The sequence below is a fragment of the Fundulus heteroclitus genome, unplaced genomic scaffold, assembly GCF_011125445.2.
Source record: "Fundulus heteroclitus isolate FHET01 unplaced genomic scaffold, MU-UCD_Fhet_4.1 scaffold_63, whole genome shotgun sequence".
Classification (NCBI taxonomy): Eukaryota; Metazoa; Chordata; class Actinopteri; order Cyprinodontiformes; family Fundulidae; genus Fundulus; species Fundulus heteroclitus.
Window position 1 is genome coordinate 56,428 of NW_023397066.1, and position 14,713 is coordinate 71,140.

Below are 14,713 nucleotides of genomic sequence, written 5' to 3' on the forward strand. Positions count from 1 at the left end.
TTTTTCAAGGGAGCTACATTGTCTAATGCAGAACGCAATGACGAAGTCATACCGTTTACAAAGACATCTATTTGTGAATTGGAAGAAACAACATTGCTGCCATCTACAGGGCATTTCTACAATACGGGGGATATTAAAAAGGGGATAGACTTTTTAAGTTTTGATACAGCATTATCCGATAAAGATCTACTATAATGGAACCCTCTTTTGGGGGTGGAGAACTCAGTTAGATTAAACTCAACTGTTATTAAAAAATGATCAGATAGGACAGGGTTGTGAGGAAATACTGTTAATTCTTCACAATCAATGCCATATGTCAGCACAAGGTCTAAAGTATGGAGCCAAGAGTGCGTCGGTTTATGCACATTTTGAGCAAAACCAATTGAATCTAGGATAGTTTTAAAGGCTACACTAAGGTTATCACATTCTGTGTCAACATGGATGTTAAAATCACCCACTATAATAACCTTATCAGTATTTAACACCAAATCTGATAAGAAATCTGACAACTCATCCAAAAACTGAGTGTAAGGGCCTGGTGGACGATACAAAACAACAAACAGAAGAGGTTTTATTGCTTTGCAGTTTGGATGAGGGAAACTGAGGGTTAAATGTTCAAAAGAACTGTAGTTATTAATTGGCCTGGGACTAATTAATAAATCAGACTGAAAGATGGTTGCCACTCCTCCTCCTCTTCCCACAGATCTGGGAATGTGGAAATTTGAATAATTGGAGGGAGTTGACTCATTTATACTAACGTAGTCCTCTTGTAGCCAGGTTTCTGTGAGACAAAACAAATCAATCTGTTTATCAGAAATCAATTCATTAACTAACAAAGTCTTTGGAGGGAAAGACCTTATATTTAATAGACCACATTTAATTGTTTTATTTTTAGGTTCAAGGTGAACCGTATTGATTTTTATTAGGTTTTTATGATTTGTTCCTTTTTGATAAGTTTTTGATCTGTTAAGTTTTGGCCGTGGGAAAGACACCGTCTCAATAGGATAATGGATGGGTAACAGTACAGAAGCTGCAGAGAGGTGTGTTAAACTACGGCTCTGCTTCCTGGTCAGACATGTTTGAACCCCTGACCTTTTTGGCCTCTCATGGACCCACACATCCCTCTAACTAAACTTTTCGGTACATTTGCCAAAATCTGCCAAGTCAAAGGAACTCAAAGGCCAAAAAATAAATAAAACTTTTATTTGTATTTTTTGCTGCTCCAGTGGCTCGCTTTTATCATAGAAGGGACAGGAAGGAGGTGCCGAGACATGCGGAACAGGACCATGGGTCAGAGTCGAACCCAAGTCGAGGGTTAAGGACCTTCAAACATGAGTTGCTCTACTTGCTGTGCCACCAGAGCACCCAGTAAAACTCTTTAAAACAAAAAATCGTACGTAAATTTTTTACCTGCTCTACAAAATATGATCACTTTAAATCAGGGCTTTGAACCGATTTTTTTTCCCAAGCGGTTCGTTCCGAACAGAAACGGAATTATAACGTTTCTGGTTATGAGTTCCACCAATAAATTGACGTTCCCGAACCGGTTAGAATAAAAAAATACTGTTCCTGGAACGGTTAATTTTGTTCCTTTCGTTTGACAAATATAGCTATTGATATTGTGTTTGGAATGAGCGTTTTACTTAACGATGGATCGTAATTTACCTTTTATTTAAGATGTGTCGCTCTAATGGAGACACCGCTCTCTCTCCATTCAGTCAGCGAATGTGTGATGTGATGTCACACAGGAAGTGAACATCAGCCGTGATGGTAACATGCGCTAACCTGACTCCGCCAGCAGGATGTCGCTCCGCCTAGCTCCACTCATCCATCTGGGACCTCTCCATAGGAATTGCCTTTACTGAAGGCTGGTCCTTATCAAAAATCCTTGCATATGATTGGATAAGCCACTTGTCTGTCATCTTTATCGACGTGCTATTTCAACCACTCACACTGAAGCTAACCCGTGACTGTGAGAGCGACGCAGGAAGAAAAAAAAAACGTTTTTTTTATGTGTTTGCGGCTCTAGTGGCGTTTTATTGACAGTGAGCTGACAGGAAGAGGGGGGAGACAGGCGGCAAAGCGCCGCGGGTCAGAGTCGATCCCAGGCCGACCGCGTTGAGGACTAAAGGCCTCCTAGTTCACGCTAACCGCTAACAGACAAGATGTCCGCTGCGGACGCGCCCCGGAAAACAAAACTTGCCAAATCTGGTCGGGAGAAGGGCGAAAACATGGTTTCCACCAACAAAAAGCCTTCAGAGGCGTTCTCTGATGTTCTTTTAATAAAACAATATTAGGTAGATTGGAGAACACGGAAGAAATAGCAGCATCAATGTTAACGCTTGCTTCCTCGACGAGCCGCCATTGCTATCAAAACAGTCTCACGTCATGGTCGCGTCTCCACTACGTCACATCTATGAAACTCCAGCCCTGCGTCCTGATTGGCTAGACAATAAAATTGGTTGGAGAAGGCGGAGCGACATAGAGCTGGCGGAGTCAGGTTAAACGTGCGCAGGAAAATAATTACCTTTTTTTTAGTTAATTATGCAACGAAAACTTTGAGGAACGAAATAAAACCGGTATTAACCGGTTAGCATTGTTTTTAAATAAGAGTTCCAGGACATTAAAAAAAATAACGTTTCCGGTTTCGTTTCTGTTCCCTGTAAAATACAAAAAGTTCCCGGTTTTGTTCCTTGAACAGGTTCAAAGCCCTGCTTTAAATAACTTTTTTGCAGGAAGTGAATGTGTAAGACATTGTAGAACCACAGTTTTGCTCATTTGTCGTATTAAAAGATGGTCATGCAGTTTGATAATTATTTTGAATAATTTAATTTGACTCTAAAAAAAGATAAACTTTACTCTTCTGGTCTAGCAATATAAGAACGATATTTGGGTCGGTTCTTTGAAAACACTTGTTGTAATTAGCCAGTTTAATAATTGAATTAAAATGGCCGCACTTGCCTGCCGTAGGAACTTTGCAGCTCTGTGCCACAACATTTGAATTGAGAAAGCTTCTTGAATGGGAAGCGAAATGTCTTCAAACTTAGGAAAAAGTCCAGTTGTTTTGTTTTTTAACCCTTTTTTGGAATTTGCAGCCGTATCAATGATAGGACTCGGATTCAGGAGACTTAGTGATGTCTGGAAGAGAGAGGTATGATTAGGGAAGGTTCTGGAGTGGCAATGTCACGGAACCATAAGAGAGAGTGATTATTGTTTTCAAACGGGAAGATGATCCAGACACAGATAGAGAGGAAGGAGCAGCAGAGGCAACCGTGGAGAATGTGAGATCCGGAGCTCATAGAACAGGAACTGAAGCCAGATGATGCAAGGTTCTTCACCGGGAACCACAACAAACAGTGAGCTGAAGAGTGGAGTGGAGAGGTCTGAGTGGGACCATCAGGTGTCCAGTGGTTGTCCAGCTGCTGCTTAGAAGCTGCAGGTGTTGACTGATAGCGCAAACCACACAACCTTTTACACCAGGAACAGGACAGATTCAGCAAAGCAGAGCGGGTACAGTTCCTCCAGTTTTCTGAAGGAATTCCTGTCAGAAGAACTTCAGATAAAGATTACCAGGAAAGTCATGAACAAAGAAAAGAAAATTTTGCATTTACTTCCTCTGAAGCCCAGCAGGAAGCTCCTAATCACACATTTCCTGTCATGTTTCTGGTGATCAGCTGACTGGTCTGATCACCGGGATCAGGAGAAGGTTCCGGGAGTCTGTAGGAGATGGAGATCCATCAGTGATGGAGATGATTCAGACGCGCTGTGCGCCATTTAAAGGGACAGACACATGCAGCAGCGCCCAGCCTCCTGCAGCGCTGCCTCTGTCCCTTTAAGGCTGCCTCCTTCCCCCCCCCCCCCCCCCCTCCTGCCGCAGACTCGACATCAGCCTCGCCTATCTCTGTCTGTGACGAACAGAACCTGACTGGACCGGGACCGGACCGGAGCGCCATGACGGAAACCAGCAAGACGCACGTCATCCTGCTGTCCTGCGGCAGCTTCAACCCCATCACCAAGGGACACATCCATATGTTCGGTGAGCGTCTGGGCCCGGAGGGGAGGGGGGGGGGGGACTGGCTACGTGGTACCAGGCCAACAGAACCGGGTCCGGTTCTGTTGGCCTGGTACCACGCAGCCCTGAGAATGACCGAGAGGTTCGGCCTGGTGCTGTCCAGCAGGCTGGTGCTGAAACGGGCGGCGCATCAAATCTGTAATCCGACACGGAACCAGCGGCGGTTCTGTTGGAGGAACCGGGTCGGATCCGAAGCGTGTGGCGCAGCGCAGATCCTCGCAGGGTCCAGTGGGCTTTCCCTGAAACGCGTTACACAACAAACAGAACCGGAGCGGGAGGTTCGGGACAACACCCTCAGAATAGACGGCCAGAATAAAAACAATAGAGGCTGGGCGGAACTCTGAATAAAAACCCAGAATAAACAGAACAAACAGGCCCAAACAGAACGGAACCAGAACAGAGATGGAGGTGAATCAGTCAGAAAACCAAGGCCTCTGATTTAAAGGGTTTGGACCTAAATGTAGGCGTTGATCGTCTTAATCACCTTTTAGAGCAAATTAAATAACCGAGTTAATTAACTTTCATCTTAAACTAATTTATCGGGTGGCAGAACTTAAACATGTTGATCTGAACAGTTTCAGTTTCAGTTTTCTCATTTATGCAAATTAATATCACTATTATTTATGGTTAAGTTGAAGTTTCTCTTTTGAATATAAGCAGAAAGTAATAAAATATATAGTGTTGTAAAGTAAGCAGTTTAACTGAATGAAGACATATAAAGAGAGTTCTCTGTGATTTATTATTATTTATTGTTTCAGTTTATGAAAGCTTTATGTGATGTTAGTCCACTAAGGAAGCGCTTTGTGTGTAAAGCTGTTAATGTGTTTAATCTGAGCCGGGAGGTCAGAACAAGATAAATTACAGGGAAGAAAAACAAACTTTAAACCAGTAGATTAATCAACTGTGTGCATGATTTATAGGTAGCTTCTTTTTTATGAATATCATTTTCACGCATAAGATGGTAAAGTGAAATAAAGAACAAAAATCTAAACAAAAAAATTAAAAAGTGAAAATTGGCACGGGGCCCTTTTCTATTATGTCCCCAAAATGTTCTGATGCCGCCAATTATCCTTAAAAGTCCAATAATGAGTGAAATGAAGTCCAGCTGTGTGCGATCTAAGGTCACATGACCTCTCCTGGGGGCCCAGCAGCTGCAGACACGTCAGGCTGGGTTATAGAACATTTCCAGATCTATGAGGTTCTCCCTGAGTTCTGATAGAACACCCAGACCAGACCAGGAGGGCTTTAATCAGAGGTCAAAGGTCACCCTGAAGGCGCTGCAGAGGTTCTGTCCATGGGACCAGAATCAGCCGTACGCTCCACAGAGCCGGGCCTCATGGAGGAGAGGCCAGTAAAGAAGACTTCACTGAGAGTTAAAATCTGGAAGATACGCTTGTTTCAGGAGGAAGTCCTCTAAAGGCACGGAGGCTGTCAGGGAGGAAATAAAGTCCTCAAGGAGGACAGAACCGAGTCCGGTCCGTTCCTCACATGATCCAAACCCTGCTGAGAACATCTGGGTTCCTCTCAAACGGCAGATTCATGGTGAAGAACACCGGTTCAGGTCTCAGAACCTAGTCTGGGTCCTGCTACACCAGGACTGGACCTTCAACAGAAGAAGCTGACAGACGTCATGAAGGGAGGCATGTGACTGGTGTAGGGAAGAAAGGCGGCCATGTTGGTCACTGATGGAGGTCTTTAAACATCAGAAAGTTTATTTATCAGACATTTTTATTAATTCTGAACCAGTGAGATGCATTTGGATGTAGAATAAATCTGCACACATAGACGTTCTGCTCAGAAAGCCAAAACCTTCATTCTACCTCCTTAAATATTCAGGTTTATCAACAGTTTGGATGGACTGAGACCTTTTCAGTGAGTAATCCAACAGCCTTCCTCCTGATGGAGCGCAGCGTCTCTGTTTGGTCTGAGGAGGAACTGGGGGGTTAAACTGGGACTGAGGAACAGGAGAGAGAATGAGTGGGAAATTTAAAGGTTTAGATGAACACAGGAATGACGCAGACATGCACAGAAAGAGCAACGATGACGACATTTTTTTATATAAAAATGAAAAATCCAGATTTTGGAGGAGAAAATCTGATGAGGTTAAAATCTGAATTCTTGTTGGTGATAATTTAGCCTTGTTGGCAGCTTATGAAGGCTGTAATTATTAAACTAAAACATCGTTTTAGCAGGTTTCTCTACATTATTAATATTATTATTATTATTATTATTATTATTATTATTATTATTATTATTATTAACTGAGGTCGTCTGAAACTCCTGCTGGTGCCTCAGCGATGGAGACGTTCTCTTTTATTTGGCCCTGTAACAGAATCAAAGTCTGAAGTAGTTAAAACTACAACAATCAGGTAAACTCTGACTCCTCCATAAAGGGATTTAATTAAAGGCTCGTTATGAAGGTGATTAATCCTGTTTTCATACGGGACCAAATAAAGACACGTAGCATCTGAAGCTGACTCCAGCTCTGATGAATCTGCAGGTATTCAACCTGATGCTTCATTTAAACTTGATCTATTTGTTTTTTTATTACAGACATTTTCTGAACATTTAGGTGAAAGGATTTCATTTCAGCTCTTTGCTTTGCAGTAAACCTGTTTGTTCTTCTTGGTGTTTCCTCCAGAAAAAGCCAGAGAATATCTGCACAAAACGGGACGCTTCATTGTGATTGGAGGAATCATCTCACCTGTTCATGACTCCTACGGAAAACCGGTGAGTGAAACCCAAACACCTGCTGTAAATCACAAGGTGACCTGCTGGTGGCAGTGTTGCTTCCCTTCTCTGGTGAAACAGCAGGACGTCTACTTCCTGTCACTGCAGCGTAATACTGACTCCGTCTGAATCCCCTCATGGAGGCAGGACTCTCCAGCCAAAGCAGAAGTCCATCAGTGCCTGAAGAGAGCAGTCAGTGAGGAAGGAGGCAGGAAAGGAGCCTGGATGCTTCCTCCCACAGCTAGTTTAGCCTAGGAACCTCACAACGTCCTTTACAGGTGCTAAGAAGCCTGAAGGTATCCCACAATCCTTTGCGGGATTTCCCTCTCAGAAATCAACAAAAATGCCCGGAGAGCAGAGAGCAGCGCTTTGTAGTTCTTGTTCAGAAGGCTGCAGGCCCGGATCTGACTCATCATCCATGAGCGTTTCCGTCACGTAATGAGTTCAGCTCAGCGGTCCGACGCTCGTTTCCTCTCCACCATAGAGTCCTGACTGCTGACCCTGTGAAAGGTCAAGGAGCAGCAGCTAGGAGCTGTTATTAAGGCTGTTCAGATGGAACCTCGGTGGTTTTTAGTGCTGGTCCTCAGGACCCTGCATGTTTTAGATGTCTCTGCTCCAGACCTGAGTCAATGACTGCAGAGGACTCTTCATCACCAGTTTATTACAGTCAGGTGTGTGGAGGCTGGGAAACAGCTGACACATGCAGGACTGAGGGACTGAAAACCACTGGAGCAATTTACCTGTAAAATGTTTTAAGCCAGACGAATGAGTTCCTGTATGGTGAAGAAACAGATTATTTTTTTATCTGTTGGTGTAATTCTAGGCTGCCTAGGAAAATAAGAAAACATTAAACATTTCAGTCAGAAGGACTTAAGAGAGGCATTATTTTCCTAATGTGTATCACAAGGACGTGGATCATTGTTGTATTTCCTACAATCCTGCACTTAGAGAGTTGAAAAGGTGTTTAGATGCAACTAAAATGATAAAGTTTATTTTTTTTTACCTTAAATAAAGTCAAACAGCATTTTTCTTGGACAGCTCTCTAGACTGTGAAGCCTGAAACTGTTTTGGTATTTTCAATAAAGTTTTATTTCTATAGCACTAATTAACATCCCATCATCATCAAGGTTCTTTCCAAAGTCAGACTCCATCAGATCATCCAGGTTGGTGAGAAAGTTTCCTCTCTAAGGAAACCCAGCAGGTTGCATCAAGTCTCTCCAAGCAGCATTCACAACTTTTATTTTGGGAGCTTTAACCAAAACCACAGCAATTATTTCGTAGGACTTTCCTGCAGTTTTAGTAACAACCAACAAACCTGCAGCCTGGAAAGTTAAAAGTGCGTTTAGCTTAAATCACGATCAAGATGAATCTTCCGGCCAGTTGAGAGAACCACATATGTTCTGTTTTATCTGCTTAGCTGTGTGTCCCTCCCAGATGAAGCCACTAGAGGAGCTATTGCTGCCATTAACTTGCTATTATTAGTTTTTACATAGAAAGTACTCCTGGGTCAATGTGAGCTTCTGAGCTTTCTGTGTCTCTGCTCTGTCTTCTCTAACATAGAAAGTACTCCTGGGTCAATGTGAGCTTCTGAGCTTTCTGTGTCTCTGCTCTGTCTTCTCTAAGCCCCAGTGGGTGGAGGCAGATGAGCGTTCACACTGAGCCTGGTTCTGGTTCTGCTGGAGGTTCTCCTCCCTGTTAAAGGGGAGTTTTCCTCTCCACTGTCGCTTTATGCATGCTCAGTATGAGGGATTGCTGGAAGTTAAAGACTTGATGTAACCTGCTGGATTATTAAACTGAACTGGACTTCTCTGTTTTAGAACCAGGATCAAACTGGATCAGATGAACTGGTCTGATGGGCCTGAACTGGTTTCCTGTATTTCTGTGTATAAATTGAAATGGTTTTTTTTTTTTATTAATTTCCACACTAAGTGATATTTTCCTGCTTCAACCCGGGTCCCATATGTGCTGTGTGGATCATGACTTCATCAGTTCTTGCTGCCCTGATGACCACATCAAGGAGTCTTTTCAAACAGCTTAAGAAGTGTTTGCTGCTCAGTGAAGGAGCGTTAACAGAATAACTGTAACATGAGGATCTTTATCAGAACCTGCTCAGACCATCCTTTGTTCTGCTGTCTGTGGAGATCAGAGACGTTTCAGTTGCTCGGACCAGAACCTGAGGGTTCCTCTGGCTCCTTGGAGATCAGCTCAGGTTGTTCTGTCCTCCTTTAGCAGCCTCACATACGTCGAGTGTTTGCTGCTGCAGCTGCGCAGGAATTAATGAAGGTCTCGTCCTACTTTCTCTCAGCCTCCTCAGAAAAACAGCATGAATTATAGATGCTGCAGAAATCCAGATTCTGCTTCAGCAGGAAGCCGTTCTCCTTTTTTCACATCAGGAGAAATGCTTCTCACATGATTTCTGAAACAGACGGGTCACTGATCCACATCAGATTCACCTTTTAAAGCCCGGTTGCTCAGTTCTGTCGCTGCAGGGGAAGAAATACTCAAATCTGAAAGCAGAGAGTTCTGATCTCATGGAGTCTGGATCCTGAACCTTTAAAGGTGAAACCATCATCTCAGAGAGATTCCTGAGATCCTGGTGACGGTTTGGAGCGACGCCCGCCTTCTGCAGACGTCCTGCAGAGTTTCTGCTCTGTCTGTGGTTTTACATGCTGACAGTCAGGCTGCCTGCAGAGAAGAGCTCCTGATCTCCTGTTCTCCTGCTGTGGAGCTGACGTTTGAGATGTTTTCTGTGTGCAGGGCCTGGTGTCGAGTCAGCATCGCCTCACCATGTGTCAGCTGGCCGTCCAGTCGTCTGACTGGATCAGGTGAGGCTCCCAGCATCCAACAGGGCCTAAAACTGTGACTCGTTTTATCTGTTTGCTTCATTTACAGACAGAATCTGTTTGTGATTTAGCTTCATGTTAAAACTGCTTCATCTAAAGCAGTGAAACTCTGCAGCTTTCAACTGTTTTACATGTTTAACACACCAGACCAATAAAAGAGAAATATCTGATGTGTGATACATTAAAAAAGCAGAAAAGTAGACATGAAATCCCTTAAACTAGGAGAAGGTGGTCAGCATTTAACTGAGGATGCTGCTCCTGCAGGGTGGACCCCTGGGAGAGTTACCAGGACACCTGGCAGACCACCTGCAGCGTGTTGGAGCATCACCGCGACCTCATGAAGGTCAGTCCCCATCGTCCACCGCCACACTGACCCCATCAGGTCTTTACCTGCAGCTCAATCACCTGCAGACACATTTAAGACCATCAAACCTCTGATAACGCCTCTGTCCTGCAGAGAGTCACCGGCTGCATCCTGTCCAACGTCAACACGCCCTCCACCACGCCTGTGATTGGTCAACCACAGAACCAGACTCCGCCCATCTACCAGGACCGCAACAACATGAACCACAAGCCCACAGCCAGTGAGTCCAACCGGTTCAGTTGTTCTGTCCGGTTCTACAGCTCAGTTCACAGGAAGGACCCAACGCTGCAGGAGACGAAGCACTGTGACAGGCTGGAGAATAGAACAGAATAGAATAGAATAGAATAGAAAAGAACAGAACAGAATAGAATAGAATATAAAAGAATAGAATAGAATATAAAAGAACAGAATAGAAAATAAACAAATAGAACAGAATAGAAGAGAACAGAAAATAATAGAAAATAATAGAATGGAAACGAATATGATAGAAATGAAAGTAATAGAATAGAACAGATAAAAGAAAAGAAAAGAATAGAAGAGAATAGAATAACAGCAGGTAATGAGCGGTTAGTTACCGGTCAGAATATAAAGCAGCTTTAACCTGATGTCGTTATCATTCCTGCTGGGTCACTTTCTACCGTTACGGGTCCGTCATCACTGAGCCGCGGTTCTGAAGCTGTCGCCATGTTGGTTCTGGTTGGGCGTCTGCTTTAGTCTGGCGCACTTCATCGTGTCTTTTGTTTCTGCTCAGTCAAGCTTTGGGGGAAGATCAGCGAGAGTCTGGGGAAAATCTGCTGCGCCCGGCCCAACATGGAGCGCTTCACGTTTGTCGGTGAGAAAACCCGATTTTCTGCTGAGGTTCTGCTGAGGAAAAGCTTTGCTTAATGCTTTTTATGCATCAGAGAGACAAAAAAACAACAACAATATACCAATATAAAATATTAATATCAGCACCATTCAGACCTGGAGCGTGAATTAAGGTGTGTTACAGAATTTCTCTGATGTTTGAGGATTTTTACGCTAAACTTTTCACCTTAGCTGAAACTGCAGAACCTTGTTTCAGGTCCTGTTAACACATTTCAGAGGACAGACTCTGACACGTCTGCCTTTGGTCTGTTTCAGATGAAAACGCCAACCTGGGGACGGCGGTGAGGTACGAGGAGATCGGTGAGTTTTCTCCAGGCCTGCCGGCATCAGGAGGGATTGGGCTCTGCTTTTCCTTCCTGCTGTGTCCCGACTCCTCCTGGTCTTGTTTGGATCCAGTAAACATGAAGTTTATGGAGAAGCGGTGAAGTTCACCAGGCTGACGTCATGTTTACTCAGGACCTGTCTGTCTCTTTCCTCCTGCCTGTCCGTCCTCTGTAGAGTTACGCATCTTGCTCCTGTGTGGCAGTGATCTCCTGGAGTCCTTCTGCATCCCTGGCCTGTGGAAGGACAGTGATGTAAGCACAATGTAGCCCCGCCCACACCTACTAAACCCCGCCCACTAAGATCAAGCCCCTCCCCTCAGCTGTCTGGTCACCATGTCTGATAAAAGGTTCCTTCAGCATCACTTTAAGCAACGAACACCAATGATTCAGTTTGATGGGACGTTGCAGGAACGTTTCTCTGCAGATGATCAGCCTCCAGTGTTTCCATGCACAGTTTTCTGGTTATGCATGAAAACTCCACATGGAAACTGTTGACTGAGCCTTTAAATGTCAGATGTTTGAAGATCAACACAGATGCAAAACGTCCAGCATGTTCCTCCAGATGTCTGCATCTGGCTGCAGTGTTAGTTAGCGCCCTCTGCTGTTTGAAGTGCTGAATTACCTTTAAATTCACACGTTCCTGTTGTTCTTGTCGGATGATAAACTGAACCAGAACCGTGTGGTTAAGTGTTGCTGCACCATGAGGTCCAGATGTGTCCACAGCTGGACCTCCTGGACCCGGAGCGTCTCGGTTCTGTCGCAGGACTTTACATCCTGAAGGTTGTCTCTCTGCTCTCAGATGGAGGTGATCGTGGGCGACTTCGGGATTGTGGTTGTTCCTCGTGACGGCGTGGACACGGAGAGGATCATGAACCATTCCTCCATCCTGCGCAAATACAAGGTGGGATTCCAAAACTCTGGTCTTTCTACAGTACGGTGCAGGATGAGGGACAAACTGAGAGTAGAAAGGATCCACAGCTGGCAGTAGCTCCATCCTGCCGTCTGCCTTTAGGCACCACGTTGGTTTCCTGTTTCAAACGAACATTTTGTTCAGTGACACGACAGATTTTTACATTTAGGGATGCATTCAGTAAAACAAACAAGTCGATTCGGTCGTCAGAGTTTTAACTTCATCGTTCAGCTAAAGTTCAGCCGTTTTTAAGGATGGAGATGATTTATCAGCTCAGGAATCATCTTCTCTGCATGTCGACACCTCCAGAACTCCAGCCCGTCACGTCCTGATCCATGGACAGCCGGTACGGGCTGCCAGTCCGTTTCAGAGCAGATTTAAAGCTTATGGTTCATTTTTTAAGCTCCGCCCTACAACTCTGATCGACTGAGTTTCTGTGTGTGTCATTGACCCGGTTCTTCTTGAATGTTCTGAGAACTGAATCTAAACACTGGGCTGACTGGACCTTCTCAGTCACCGACCTGGGCCTTTTTAGACCCAAACCTCAGACCCTTTGGTTCAGGAAGGCCTTTAATCCTCGCAGGAACAGCGGCTTATTGTTTTAACTTTTATCTGTTTTTGTTGGTTTTATGCGCTTTTATTGTGAAGCACTTTGCCTCCTGGTCGGCTGTTCTAAAGCCACAGAAGTGAATAAATGAAATGAATGAAAAGCTGAGAGAAGATTATCAACCATCAGGTGACGTTGAGCTGTTCTTGGTTTCAGGACAACATCATCGTGGTGAAGGACGCCACCAACCATCCCATGGCCATCGTCAGCTCCACCAAGAGCAGGTGGGACACAAACTTAGAACCCACGTTCTTGTTCTAGAAGAACGTGGCTTCCGATCACTTTGGTTTTCTGTGAAACATGTTCAGGTTTTCCAGTGACAGCGGGTAACAGAACCCAAAGTTTAATTAATTTAAAGACAGGGTCCAGAACCTCACTGGAAAACCGGATCCACATAGAAAACGTTTCAGTCTCTGCAGAGAAGCACGGAGAACGTAAAGAACTCCTGAGAGATGTTGTCTGAGCTGCCAGAACAAACTGCTGCAGTTCTCTGTACAGAACAGCTTTAAAACGCGGTTAACGTGACCTTTGACCCCCACAGACTGGCCCTGCAGCACGGCGACGGACACGTGGTGGACTACCTGAGTCAGCCCGTCATCGACTACATCCTGCAGAGCCAGCTCTACATCAACGCCTCGGGATAGAGGCGCTGCATGAGAATGAGGACGAGGTGTGGGGGGGGGGGGGGGCTGGACAGCTGCCATCTATAGAAACCCCCCCCCAGCTGAAACCTTTCTGTCTTCTGTGTCCACATGTAGTCTTCTTCAGCTCTCCAGGCGGAGCTTTAGTGTCCCTCCCTCTGTGTGACGTGACTTTACCTTCAGGGGTTTCTTTCCGTTTAGCGATGCATGACATCTGAGCATGCTCAGTGCGCACCGTGTCCCCGTCTGAGCCAGCGTGAAGACATCAGGGTCTGCCGCCTTCACGCCACTCTTCAGCTTGTTGCTCCTTGGCTGACGCAGACCTGAAGGATTCCCTCTGAGGCTAAAACACTTCTCTGATTTCTTCTGATCCACACAATTTAATCGGAAACCTGCTGCAAACTTTAGATTCAGATCATTTTGCTAAGATTTCTATCCAGTGTTGGAGAGTCCATCTGTTTGTGGTTCATCTTCTCAGCTTTAGTAGTTTTGTTCCATCTATCTTCTTCCTGGCCGCCTCCACGGCTCTCGCTGAGGATCTGACGGTAAAGATGTGAGCTCAGCGTGGGCCAGACCCTCTAAATTCAGTGACTGTCATGTCTGATCTGAGCGCAGCTGCCAGAACCGACCGACAGCAGACAATCAGTTCATCAACCCACAAAGTTTCACTCTGCTGTTTTTCTTTAGAGCCCTTTCACAAAATGTGTCTGTAACATTTACTCTTGTAGAAAACCCACAGAGAGGCAGTAAAACCCCACCTGACCAGAACCTGATGGTTCCCCGGACCCGCTAACCCACAGAAACCAGAGGGCATGTTTTCACAGCAATGGTTCCACATTTTCCTCTGCTAGAACATCGACGGTCAGAGGTCAGAGGTCAGACGTACTTTAACTGTGTTCCAGTCTGAGGGGAACCCAGTGAGAGCGTTAGCGCCATGCTAACTGCTGGCTCTGACACACACAGCGCTACATTTATCAATGTGATTTATTCTGATATGAACCCAGTGATCCTGAAGCTCTCGCTGCCTCTGACTACCATGGCGGCCATGTTGGATCTGAGGTAGATAGCCCTCCAACTGGCCAAGTCGTTCCCAGTGATTATTTCCATCTTTAAAATGAGAAATCTCTTCTTCCAGACAGACAGAAGGCTTCATGCGCCACATTAACCACACGCTTCATCAGCGGCGCTGCTGCCCAGGCCGGCCCTGGTTTTCAAATGGCATTCTGGGTAGTTTCCATGTATTTTCATGATGTCATAAGAGTTTTGCAGAAAGTGTAAACATTGCCCAAAGTTCAGATATGATGAACAGTCAGGGAGCTCCATCCACCCTGTTTTTATGGCCTGAGGTTCATCCGG

General features: G+C 45.0%; 1 protein-coding gene across 1 annotated transcript; it reads left to right on the plus strand.

Moving 5' to 3' along the window:
- Nucleotides 1–3,860: 3,860 nt before the first annotated feature.
- Nucleotides 3,861–14,109, plus strand: nmnat2 (nicotinamide nucleotide adenylyltransferase 2). The gene is made up of 11 exons (XM_036133534.1): nt 3,861–4,036; nt 6,714–6,802; nt 9,560–9,627; nt 9,910–9,988; nt 10,103–10,229; nt 10,761–10,841; nt 11,132–11,176; nt 11,375–11,451; nt 11,999–12,100; nt 12,873–12,940; nt 13,258–14,109. Exons 1-11 carry the CDS (start codon nt 3,952–3,954, stop codon nt 13,358–13,360), a joined length of 924 nt encoding a protein of 307 aa, XP_035989427.1. The 5' UTR covers nt 3,861–3,951; the 3' UTR covers nt 13,361–14,109.
- The last annotated feature ends 604 nt before the right edge of the window (nt 14,110–14,713 follow it).

Bases quoted from the DNA above. Each gene is read 5' to 3' on its own strand.
- nmnat2 (XM_036133534.1), top strand. From the start codon at position 3,952: ATGACGGAAACCAGCAAGACGCACGTCATCCTGCTGTCCTGCGGCAGC. The intron at 4,037-6,713 runs GTGAGCGTCTGG...TGTTTCCTCCAG, and splicing joins GGGACACATCCATATGTTCG to AAAAAGCCAGAGAATATCTG. The intron at 10,230-10,760 runs GTGAGTCCAACC...GTTTCTGCTCAG, and splicing joins GAACCACAAGCCCACAGCCA to TCAAGCTTTGGGGGAAGATC.